General features: G+C 41.7%; 1 protein-coding gene across 1 annotated transcript in view; it reads right to left on the bottom strand.

Moving 5' to 3' along the window:
- The window catches only part of HIBCH (3-hydroxyisobutyryl-CoA hydrolase), a 1,796,007-nt gene that overhangs the window by 153,718 nt on the left and 1,629,310 nt on the right, over positions 1-12,979 (bottom strand). Inside the window, exon 10 of the mRNA XM_044073705.1 lies at positions 9,428-9,461. Within this exon, the coding sequence (XP_043929640.1) occupies positions 9,428-9,461 (34 nt within the window). The remainder of the gene's footprint in view (positions 1-9,427; positions 9,462-12,979) is intronic.

Below are 12,979 nucleotides of genomic sequence, written 5' to 3'. Positions count from 1 at the left end.
CCAATGACCCAACATCTGGCCAGTATACAAAAGCTTCATGTCACTGCATGTAGGCTGAGGGAATGTCAGCCATAAAAGGGATGTCCACACGTACAATCCTCAGAAAGGTATCCCCATGAGAAAACTAGATAATGGCCAAAGGCCATTATCATCATCATCATCAGCTCCTTTTTTCCCATTTTTCTACATGGGGTTGGGGTATCAGATTAACTGTCACCAACTCTCTTGATTCAGTGCTACACTCCTACCTTCCTCAACATTCATGCCTGACTGTCGCAGATCTTCTTTCACACAATCCATCCACCTCTTTGATGGACGTCCTCACTTCCTCTTACCTTCTTCCTGTCTGTCCCAAATCTTCCTCACCAGACTGCCTTCTGCTTTTCTGCATGTGTCCAAACTACTGTAACCTGTTCTCTTTGATCTTTTCAGCAAATGGAGCTACTTTGGCTTCTGCTCTTATGTCCTCATTTCTTCGTGTGTCCCACAATGTGCCTCCTACCACCCTTCTCAGGCACTTCATTTCCATCACCTCTAGCTTCTTCAACTATTCTGCCTTTACTGCCCAGGTTTCTGTACCATACAGTAGTACTGTTTACACCACTGTCTTGTACACATTACTTTTCAGCTTCTCTGGCATTCTTCTGTCATAGACTACACCTGACTTTCTACGCCAGTTGGCTGCAAACCCTCTGATTTTAGCTCTGACCTCTTCATTCAAACTTCCCTTTTCCTCAACCACCCCTCCCAGATGCATGATGCTGTTTACCTGTTCCACTATCTTCCCTTCCATCTCTCTTCTCAGCTTCTTCTGACTTCGCCAATTTGCTGCCATTACCACTGTCTTAATTGTGCTTAGTTTCATCCCACGTGCCTTTAATTTTGCATTCCATTTTCCTATCCTTTGCTGAAGTTCTTGCTCAAAGTCTGCCTGTAATGCCACATCGTCTGTATACAGCAACTTTGTTGATATATCCCCTCCGACCTGTTTGCTAATGTAGTCCATCACCAGTATGAACAATAGTGGGCTCAGAGCTGAACCCTGGTGCAGACCTACCCCACAGGGAATGCATCAGTGAGGCCGAACACTGCTCATACGCGAGTCACTGGATCCTTGTACATAGTCTACACTAATTCTACTAGTGTTTCTGGGACTTCAAACCCCGCAGTACTTCCCAGATTAGCTTTCTTGGGACCTTGTTGTACACTTTCTCCAAGTCTAGGAATGCCCATTTGGACTATCTCCTCATTTCTAGCTTCTTCTCAAGTAACTGTCTCACTGCAAATATTGGGTCAATTGTGCTGCATCCAGATCTGAATCTGAACTGCTCATCTCCCATCTTACATTCTACTACTCGGCGCATCTGTTTATCAGTCACCCTCTCCAGAACTTTCTTGCAATGTGATAGGAGTTTGATGCCTCTGTACTGCCCACAGTTGTGGATGTCCCCTTTGTTCTTGTACACTGGCACATGCATGCTTGTTCTCCAATCATCTGGAATAAGCCTTTCTCTCCACACTGCTACGAGTACCCTCAGGACCCATTTCTCCCCTATCTCACCCAGTATCTTTACCATATCTGCTGTAATCTCATCTGAGCTTGCTGCTTTCACTGACTTCATTTTCCTTAGTGCTGTTCTTACTTCTTCTAGGGTGGGCTTCTCTTCTTCTCTCATTGTAGGCTCTTTCTGGGGCAGAACAGCTTCTGTGGGGTTTTCTTCATTCAGAAGCTGCTGAAAATACTCCTTTCATCTGCCTTTGATGTCCTGTGGACTGGTGAGCAGGTTGTTGCTGGCATTCCTTATGAAGGGTGTCTATCTTCTTTATCTTTCTGTCTTTGCCTTTCAACCTAATACAGTTTCTTTGTGTCACTTACTGAATCACTTTCCAGAAGTTGGTAGAGTGCCTCCGATTCCCTATTTGTAGCTATTGCAACTTCTTTTTTAGCTTCTTTATTAGCCAACCAGTAGTCCTTCCTAGTTTGGTCAGTCTTTTCTATCTCCCACTTCTTCCTGCACTCCTCCTTTCTTTTGATGACTTCCTGGATTTCTGCATTCCATCACCAGCTTTCCTTATGTACCTTATTTCCAAACTTGGCTCAACCACATATCTTTTCTGTAATCCTAACACATGCTGTTCTTAGGCGCTGCCATTCTTGTTCAACTCCACCTATTTCCTCCTCTTATTGGGGTGCTAGAGCCCCGAGTAATTCCTTGAACTACTGTAATTTCTCTCCAGTCAACTTCCAGATCTTCAGCCTGGTCTCTGTTGACCTTATCGCCTTCTCTGACCACTACCTGCAGTTGTGTGGCAACTAGTGGTTTATGCTGTGGGTTGACTGTTTCGCTGGGGATGACTTTGCAATCATGGATTCTACCAAAGGCCAATCATCCAAGAAATGAATCACTTGAAGACCAATAGATTAAAAACACAAACCAAGGCAGCAGCTGATGGAGCAAAATTGGTAGAGCAAAGATTCTGTAAACCAGCACACCAAAGAAACCAGGTAATCTTGTAAAAATGTAATTTAATAATCCACAAAATCAGAGTTTAGTGCTTTCATTCCCTCTGGAACTTCATCAGAACTCAAAGTTTAAAAAACATTTTGTGCTATTCACAACAGCTAATGTGACCTATTTGATAAAAGGGAGGTATAATTGTGAGACCAAAATGTTGTTTACCTTGCTCAATGCACATTATGTACAAGTTCTTACAAAGGCAAGACTATGAGAAGGTTACGAGATCGTATATATGAGCATTGTGCTGACATCAGGAATGGCAAACTGAGCAATGCCTTGTTCAGACATACAAAAGATAATCCTACACGTTTTTAAGTTTATGGTTGTGGAGAAGTTGGTAAAGATTTTCAAGGGAGGGTTGTGGATGAGCACATGGATATGGCTGAGTTAAAATGGCAAATTGTATTGAATGCAACACAATATCCTGGTTTAAATGACACTTTATTCATACACTGTGTGTTGAAATTGAAGCAGTTAGATTACAAATGATTTTATTGGAGGGTTTGTGCATGTGATTTTTTTTTTTTAATTTGTACTTAAAACACAAAATGGTTTTTAAACTTTATGAGTTCTGATGAAGTTCCAGAGGGAATGAAAGCACTAAACTATGATTTTGTGGATTATTAAATTACGTTTTTACAAGAGTACCTGGTTTCTTTGGTGTGCTGGTTTACAGAAATTTTGCTCCACCAATTTTGCTTCATCAGCTGCATCCAAGAAATGAGCAAGATGTAGGAGGGAAGGTGGGTGGGATAGAATACTGCAACATTGAAGAGAAGGACATCTATGGTTATGGTAAGATTTTACACAGCTATTCTATGTCCTTCTATTCAGTGTTGCAGTATTCTTCACATATGGGTGGATGCAAAAGCTGGAGAGGGACACGGGGAGGAGGAATAATATATAGAAAAATTAGGAGGACCCATTTTCTAGAAAAATATGCAAGATTGCTCTGGCAAAACCTGACCTGGAAATATTATCTAGATTGTAATGTTTAGTGAATATATGAACTGATGACCAAGTGGCAGCTTCCAAAATGGATTGAGTGTACAGACCCTTGAAGAAAGCCCCTGAGGATGCAACTTTTCTAGTGGAGTGGGCTTTCACAGAAGAAAATAAGGATTTTCCAAGAAGATATAGTTTGCTTATAAACAGGCAACCCCAGAGCCCTTGGATGAAAGGACACAAAATGTCTACCAGATTTCCTAATAGACTGTTTTATCCAGATAAAATCTAAGCTGTCTATGCACATCAAAGGAATGCAAAATCCTTTCACTAAGAGATTGCAGAGATGGGAAAAAATTGGCTAAATGAATAGTCTGACTTAAAAATAGGTCATTAACTACTTTAGGCATAATAGAATGATTAGCTCTCAAAGAAACCCTATCCTTATGGAACACTAGGAATGGTGATAAAGCCATTAATGCCTGGATCTCAGAAACCCTTCTGGCAAAGGTAATGGCTACCAGAAGCACTGTTTTCAAAGTACAATCTTTAAGAGAAGCTGAAACAGCTGGTTCAAAGTGGGCATGAGTCAACTTCTCTAGGACAAAATTAAGATCACAAGGAGGTGGAACTGGTTTCCTGGGAGGATTCATGTGCAGGATGCCTTTCAAGAAAAGTTTAACCTCCAACTTAGAAGCCAATGGAGGGGTCAATGGCAGGCAATCAGATAAAGCAGAACACTGCACCTTAATAAGCAAAGCCACTGTTAAGTAACTCACACAGCTAAGGTAACATACCAAAGGAATATCCACCCTAAGAGGGTCCTTTTTCACTTTTTGGCACCAAACAGAAAATCTTGTCCACTTGGAAATGTAAGATTCCCTTGTATTGGGTTTCCTGAGTTCCTGCAAAACATAAAGCACATCCTTAGAGAAAACATACCTAAAAGGAATCAGAAGTTGATCACCCAAAAAGTCAGGTGAAGGGTTGACAAGTGTAGATGAATCAGAGATCTGTTGTCCTGAGTAAGTCCATCCGGTGAGGCAACTTTGTAGTGATGTCCCTTGGCTAACTGCAGAAGAAGAGGGAACCAATGCTGTCTTGGCCAAAAGTGGGTCGCTAACAAGATTTTTGGTTTCTCCTGTTGAATTTTCAACAAGATTTCTGAATCATAAGGAAGGGGGAAAATGCATAAATAAACATCCCCTTCCATGAGAAAGAGAGGGCTTCCACCTTCCATGCCTGAGAGTGATGGACCCTGGCACAGAAGAGGAAGTTGTCTGTTCTGGGGAGAGGTAAATAAATCTATCTCTGGAGTACCCCACCGGTGAACTAGGTCCAGGAACACATCCTTGTGAAGCATCCACTTGTGGGATAGTGTCATCCATCTGCCACCAGGTTCTGAGGAGAAGGAAGGTACACAGCCTGCGGTATGACTTTGTACTGACTAGCCAACTCCCATGCTTTGATTGGCAGGCGACAAAGAAGATAGGATTTTGTACATCCTTGCTTGTTTATATACCAAAGGACCGTAGTATTGTCTGTGAGAATCTTGAGAGGGCTTGGTAGAAACAGATGATACAATGCTTGTAAGGCTACAATGAAGGCCCTCATTTACCTGACATTTATGTGCTCTTTTCTCTGAGAAGGAGACCATAGTCCCTGCACTTTTGTGGAAGCTAAGGTTCCCCTCCATCCTAAGTCTGAGGCATCTGTAAAAAGTTCCTGCAGTGGTTGAGGACTAAGAAGAGGCAGACCTGGATTATGACTGAGTTGCTGCATCCACCACCCAAATTCTGTCTTTAAGAAAGGAAGAGGGGGAATGGCAGTCTCCAAGGTTCATAGGTAGGTACTAGGCTATTGGCCCTAGGGCCTATATAAGCCTAGCCAAAAGGTACCCTGGCTTTCGCCACCCAAGAAAATTATTTTCCTGTGCCACTGTCGAGCAGAGCCACAGAACTGATCCTCGGGGATGTGCATGCTGAGACCAAATTTTTTTTCAAAAACCACTGGAACTTCCACATGTGAAGTTTTGCAAAGGGCAGCATGGGAATTGTGGAGGCCATGAACCCAAGAAGTCTGAGGAACTCCCTGGCAGTGATGGAAGAATGAGTTAGAAGAGATTCCATGAAAGCTATGAGAGACTGTGCTTTATCTGAAGGAAAAAACCCCATCAAATCTGCCCTGACCCTGCACTCCAGAAAAATGAGATCCTGACTGGGAGAAAGAGAAGATTTTTTTGAAATGTATCATGAACCCCTAAGCCTTGAGGAAAGGGAAAAGCAAAATTTGGATGTTGAGTAAGACGAGCTGGACTGCTGGCCAGAAACAGTAGGTCATCCAGGTAAGGGTAAACTTGAAGGCCTTCCAGCCTTAAGAAGGCAATGGCTGCGGACAGACACTTTGTGAAAACTCTGGGGGTAGTGGAAAAGACCAAAAGACAAGGCAGAGAACTGAAAGTGCCAATAACCCACCAAGAAACATTAAGTAGTTCCTGAAGAGAGGGTGAATAGGGATTTGCAGGTAAGCATCCTTGAGATCCAGTGAGCCTAAGAAGGCTTGAGGAGGCACCGAGGGGGGGGGGGGGAATAGACTGAAAGGATAGCATTCTGAAGGAGGGCACCACCAGGAAGTTATTTAATGTTGACAGGTCTAAAATGGGTCTCCAGGGACCCTCTTTTCTTGGAACCATGAACATCCTGGAATAAAATCCCCTTCCTTGCTGATGTGAAGGAACTAGTTGAATGGAGAGCTGAGATAGCAGCTGAGGAAATAGAAGAAGTCGGTCTGAGGGAGGTTTTGGAATCCCCTGAAATGGGGGAAGAGACTTCCAAGTCATGAAATAGCAGTTCTGAATAATGGATATCACTTGAAAATCCTGAGTGATCTCCAAGGCAGAAAGAGGAAGACAGACAGAAAGGGGAGTATGACTTGGAAGCTTGTGATCATTGTCACAGACAGCCTGACCTGGGCTGAAAGGGCTGTTGCGGAGATGTGGCAGAAGGAACAAAGCTTTAGATTGTGGTGGCCTTCTAGCAACCTTCCGTGGCCTAGAACCTGAGGGTACTGAAGAAAAGGCAGACCTAGAAGATTTCCTAATGAAAGGAGTCTTTGCGGAAAAGTTTCTATGAAATTTAGGCACTGGAGAAACTAACAAGTGTTTTAAGTCTTGGAGTTCCTTACCTTTTTCTTTAAGCACTTTAAACAGATCAGCAGCAACCTTACTAAAAAGTGCAGTTATCCAGTAGGGCATCAAGCAATTTTGCCTTGATGTCATCTGAGAGAGCCTGTAGACACAGTCAAGAGAATCTCCTAAGAACAGAAGTAGAAGCTGCAGATCTAGAGGAAGCATCAACCACATCATAGCTGCACTTAATGGAGTGCCTAGTGACCTGTGAAGATGAACCTATAAGAGAAAGAGTCAAGGACTTAGCCTCAGAATCAGGAAGCCAACACAGAGCCTGAGAAGCCTGAGATAGCAAAGCCAGGGAGTACCTAGACATATGAGAGGAAATTAAAGGCCCTAATAGCTAGGGTTGAGGAAGTATATACTTTTTTTTTACCTAACCTTTCCAAAGTTTTACTTTCTTTGTCAGAGGGAAGCAATTTTGTGGAGGGAACTACTCGAGAGGACTTGTCTGAATAGATGGAAACCACAGCTGGGTTGGCTGAAAGAGACTTGAAAAAGGAATTTACAATCCTCACGGACCTTGTAGAAATGGTCAGGTCTCCTAGGTGCTGGGGCCTGTGAATCAGGAGTTTTAGATGAAGCAAAAGCATCAAGGAAGGCTGGAAGCACAGCAGCAGGAGTAGCAGCCTCCACCTGAAGCACATCATAGTATCTCTTTTGCTCCTTTGAAATGAGAGAGGAATCCCACTGGAAAATTTCCCTCATCTTATTTACTGTTTACCCAAAACAGAGTTCCTCCATAGATGAGTCCCCCCCATTGAACTCTTCCTCAGGGGAAGCATATTCCAGGGGGGAAGGAATTTGAGTGGAATATGATGAGGAGTCTTCATTTGAGGAAGAACCCTCTGAATCAGAGTCCTGGGCTGGAATAGCAGGGAAAAGACTCCTGAGAACCTGAGGTCAGCACAAGAGATGAATAGAATGCAAGACCAGCAATAGGAAAGGCAGAAGCCTGAGGCATAAGGGCCATCAAGGTCTTAATAAGGCCCTGAGAAAAAAATTCCCAGTCTGACTTCATAGTGGAATGTACTACAGTAATGTCTCATATTTTGTCTCTTTTTAGCTGGCTTTTCTAATGCAGGAACAGGGGCAGACATAGGCCTAATGGCTGGTGATTCTTGCTGCATCCGTGGTTCCCCCAAATCATCCAAATCAGACATTTGCAAAGCCTCAGACATGGTCAGTTCTGCACCCCTGACGGCTTCCAATAAGGTTCCCACTGGAGAAGTGGATCTAACCTCCGACCTCACCGCCGGGTTTTCCCTAATCTCAAGGGGTACGTCAGAGAGAGAAAGTGCAACCAAAGAGGATTCATAGACGGCTCAGTGGAATGCACAGAAACCTCCATAGATTCCCTAGCTAAACATTTTAGCCGCTGATTCTCCAGATATAAAATAAGAGCATACAGACAACTACATAAGGTTTTAGGGACGAAGGTCTGACAGAACAGGACTGATGGTTGTGGGTAGGTCCTAAACAGAACAAAGTTTGTGGCTATCCTTAGGTGGAATTTGCCTTCCGCACCCACACTTGCCCTTTCTGGATGACATTAACAAAGGGCAATGGCAGAAGCAAACATAATAAATCCCCTCTGGGGTACTTATCTGAAGCAGAAGAAACAACGCAGTTCCAAATGGCAGACCGAACGTACGAGTCAACCCTTCCAAATGGTGGCGAAAAAGTTCTGAGGACTGTACGTACGGACATCTCTTTTATGGCTGACATTCCCTCAGTCTACGTGTGAAGTCCCATGTGCAGGCAATGACATGAAGCTTTTGTATACTGGCCGAAAATTGAGTCATTAAGCGAAATACAACCCATATGTGAAGAATACTGCAACATTGAATAGAAGGACATCCAAATATCCTACACTGACACAGTTTGCATTTCTGTGTGTAATTAACATAATATATTTTTTTCATTTAATATGTAAATGTAGCTGAAAGACATTACAGGCAAAAATAGATGTCCTTGTGCATTCTTTAATACACTATGCAGACCTTATTTCACTGGTGACCAGAAGGACATAATACATGTCATGGTACTTTCCACCCTGAAGCACCAGTGACATACAGACAGCTTAAAAGCTGTCAATATTTTCAAAAACCTATGCTCCTACACAAAAATATAATACAATTCATATTAATGTATATAGCCATGGATAGAGAATAATGTACTTAATCTGCATGTAGGATACTACTTGTTCCTACAAATTACATTCAATTTATGAGAGTGTAGATTAATAACACTACACTTACTACAGTGTTATGGTGTCATGTGCACAGAAAGATGAACTATATCCCTGGCAGTTTTCTTTGCTACAGTGGGGACTTCCACATGTTTTCATCTTACACAACAGATTGCAAGCCTTTTCACGCAGGCACTGATTAGCAGTCACTCACACTGAGTACTCAGAATGAGTGAATAGTAACGTCAGTTATGTGAGGTACTTTGGAATACTAGCTGTCCAAAAATGTGTCAGCTCTTTTTCATCAATTTACATAAATAAAAGTACACATGAATATTAACACAGAGGAGACTTCACTGTCTCCCAGCATGCACTCACTCTGCTATGTCTGGTTTTGACAAAATATTAAAAGCATCTTAAGGTAAAAATTGATGCTCTTCCACTACTGGCAGGAAAAAATGGCATTTCCCACTCCCCCTCCCCCGGTTATCACATCAGCAAGAAACAAAAACTTTTTGTCTGCTCTAGTGTCCCAACAATTACATCTTTCAAAGTACGGTTAAAACGTGCTTTTTGCATTCTTACCAGCTCGGACACCTTCAAAGAAGTCATGGCCTCTCTGAAAGAAAAAAAAAATTGTATTCAATAATCAAACTCTTACAATTTCAAATTGAAAAACAAATCATTATAAACATCTGTAGAAAAACAGAAAAGTAATTTTACTTTATCTTAGTCAACAACAAAAGGTATTAGCAGATGACAGACAAACTAGTACACTGAGGTAAATCATAGCCAAACATGGTCATTCAATGCCACTGAAAACGACTTCTGCCGAAGGTGGGAACAATGAAGAGTGATCAAGGTGGCTTGACAAAGCCAGCTAAACTATTAAGGAGGAGGTTTCAACTCATCAATTTTTAACTTGCCAATTTGAAATTCTGTGACTGGGCATTACAAAAGAAAAACACTGTTTGCATGACCTCTTCATGAGTGCCTGCAGTAGTTCACCATCCATGGTGTTTTCTTTTTTCACATGGCTGTTGGAAGGTGTGTGTATGTGTGTGAGAGGGAATTGCACCCCATTGGGTTGAAGGCCAAAACAATTTTGTTTTGTTAAAATACTATAGGAAAACTAATGTTGGTGAGGCAGCTTCATGGAGTTCAACAAAGGCATATATATTAAAATTCTATGCTGATTTTGCTTATATTTCTCAAGTAACCTTAGGCCATGGGACCCTTATATTCCCCCTCTTGTGTACTTCTGTTCCCTGTCTCTTGAATAAAGACAGGGTAATGTACCTATTAGAATGTCACAATTCAGAAAGATATGTTTTTGCTTCATGCACCACCAATTAGGTCCCTGCTCGAGGAACAGTGAATTCAGTGTTGGAAACACCTACCCTTCTGTGGGCATGAGTTTGCTTCTGCAAACCACACTCTCTTCCTACTGCAAACTCTCCCTTCTCTACTGAAGGATGGCAGGTAGAACAAAAATGAAGTGTGTAGTGTACAGTGTGCATTCATCACGAAAGCCAGAAAACTGTCTCAAGCTTCACACCACCCAGCAATAAAACCACCATCTAATACAATGTACCTTGCATTTTTATGTGTCTCCATATTTCTGCATACTCTGTGAAAGTCTGTTTTAGAAGGGCTGCTTTTATTTGTTAAAACCCACTCTTTTCCTTGTAGGTGAATTGCATACTTCAGGGATGTATCATCCCCCGAAATTCCAGAAATATTAAGCTGAACACTATAACCTGGATCTCTATCCCTGCCACAAATGCAGCTACTGAAGCATTATACTTTAAAAGGCTCACATACAGAATGGATGCTAAGTAAGGCCCCTTTTCTAAAGGACATGTTTTATGCCATATACTTTTGTAATATTGCTTTTGAAATGTGGATTTTGATAACCTGGTCTTTTTGCTATAAAACTTCCTAAACAGTAAAAGCTTCACTGGGTGATTGGAAAGAACTCTTGATACTGCCTCCCAGACTATGCAATGTATGTATACCGAGGTAATTTTCTTAAAATGACTGCTTTTTAAGTGTTTGAACAACTTTAAATTTCTTTCCAGACGTGTCAGTGGGTCGAAATTAAAGAGATATTTACAAGCTCAGGCTTCCAGTTCAAAGGCATTCATAGACAGTTTTTTTTTTGGGGGGGGGGGGTGGATCTGTTCTATCCTACTCTGCTCCATCTTATGCCACCTACCCTTATTCCCACTCACCCCCACAACATCATACTTAAAGATTATCATTACCACCGTCTTTGCAACCGATAAAAATGCTTTAACATGCCCCCACCCACCCCATACCAATACATTTATATATCCTATCCTTCTCACCATCTCTATAACCAGTAACTACACTCAAAATCAATTAATTACTACTGTTTCTAATTTAACCCCTTTTCCACAGCTAACACAGTATCTATCATAAAAACATTATACTCGGTTAACCATTTGATCCATCTCTCTCTATCAACCAACTACCAGACAGCAATATCATAACATATTCCACATAACTTGGACATTCCACTTCGCTACCTCCAGTATATCCAATATATTACAAATATACCTGTCACTGTAATTACAAAAGTAAATGGAGCCACAGTTGTTAATCACAAAAGTAAATGGATCCACAGGTTGTGCCACTCTAATTACATGAAAATATGTCTCCACCCATTCTCTGTATTCTTCTCTTTTATATTCATCTTTCATTATGGGATACCATCTAATCTCCTTATTAGGATCTGGCACCTATCTAAATAACTCTTCCACATACCCACAATTTCCAAAACAGCTACCCTCACTATATATCTAACCTCTAAGGCAACAGTTTAACTATGTATTCACATACTTGTTTTACAAAATACTACACTACTATGGCCATCATAAATCTGAAACTAACAAAAAGAATAGTTATGTAAAATCTTACCACAACCATAGATGTCCTCTTCTATATGTTGCATTATTCATAACATGAGGGAGTCTGCCGCTGGCTGACTTGAATGTCCGGCCAGTGTACAAAAGCCTAAAGCTGCTGTAGAGTACGTGCGACGTCACACATAGAACTAGTGCAATGACGGCTATAAAATGATGTCGGGTATAAAGTAGATGTCGGCACGTACAAAACCTTAGAAATGAATGCCCCAGGAAGAACATCAGCCTGAGATAAGTGAGGAAACATACAACCAGCCTACAAGCAAGCATCAGGAGGAAGGCAGGGGGAAAGAATACTGCAACACATAGAAGAGAAGGACATCTATGGTTACGGTAAGATTTTACACAACTATTCTATGTCCTCCTGTTCATATGTTTCAGTATTCATAACATGAGGGAGAATACCAAAACTCATGCAGGAGGAGGACTGGGCAGAGTGGTAGTAGCACTCTCTACAAACCCCTGAAGAACAGCCTTAGCAAAACCGGCTCTAGACCTGGAAATGCCATCCAACTTGTAGTGTTTTGTGAAAGTGTGTACAGATACCAGGTAGCTGCTTCTAATATAAATGAAGTGCCCAGACCTTTGAAGAAAGCACCAGAAGAGGACACAGCTCTAGTGGAATGAGCCTTTACTGGGGATGCAAGAGACTTTCCATGAGATACACAACAAAAGGAAATGATTTTAGAAATCTAAGAGGAAATAGTCTGCTTGGAAACAAGCCTGCCCAGGGCCCTAGGATGATAAGAAATGAAAAGGTGATCAGATTTACTAATAAGCTTGGTTTTGTCTAATAAAATATGAGTTGTCTATTCACATCCAAGGTGTGTAAAATCCTCTCACTAGAGGATTGTGAAATGGTAGGCAGATTAATGGACTGATGAAGTGACAACTCATTCACCACCTTGGGCATAAAGGAGGGACTGGTGCATAGGGAAACCATAACCCTGTGGAAAACAGTAAAAGGGGAAGAGGCCACTGGTGCCTGAAGTTCTGAAACCCTTCTAGCTGAGGTGATAGCCACAAGAAGGACTGTTTTCTAGGTGCAATGCTGAAGAGAAGAAGAGCTTGTTCATTCAAAAGGAGCCAAGGTAAGTTTCTCTAGAACAAAATTTAGATTCCAAGGAGGAGGAACTGGTTTCCTTGGTGGCCTGATATGAAGGACGCCTTTCAGGAAAAGTTTAACTTC

The sequence above is a fragment of the Protopterus annectens genome, chromosome 6.part0 (assembly GCF_019279795.1).
Source record: "Protopterus annectens isolate FY-2018-M chromosome 6.part0, PAN1.0, whole genome shotgun sequence".
NCBI classification, from domain to species: Eukaryota; Metazoa; Chordata; order Ceratodontiformes; family Protopteridae; genus Protopterus; species Protopterus annectens.
This window is presented reverse-complemented; position numbering and strand designations above follow the sequence as displayed.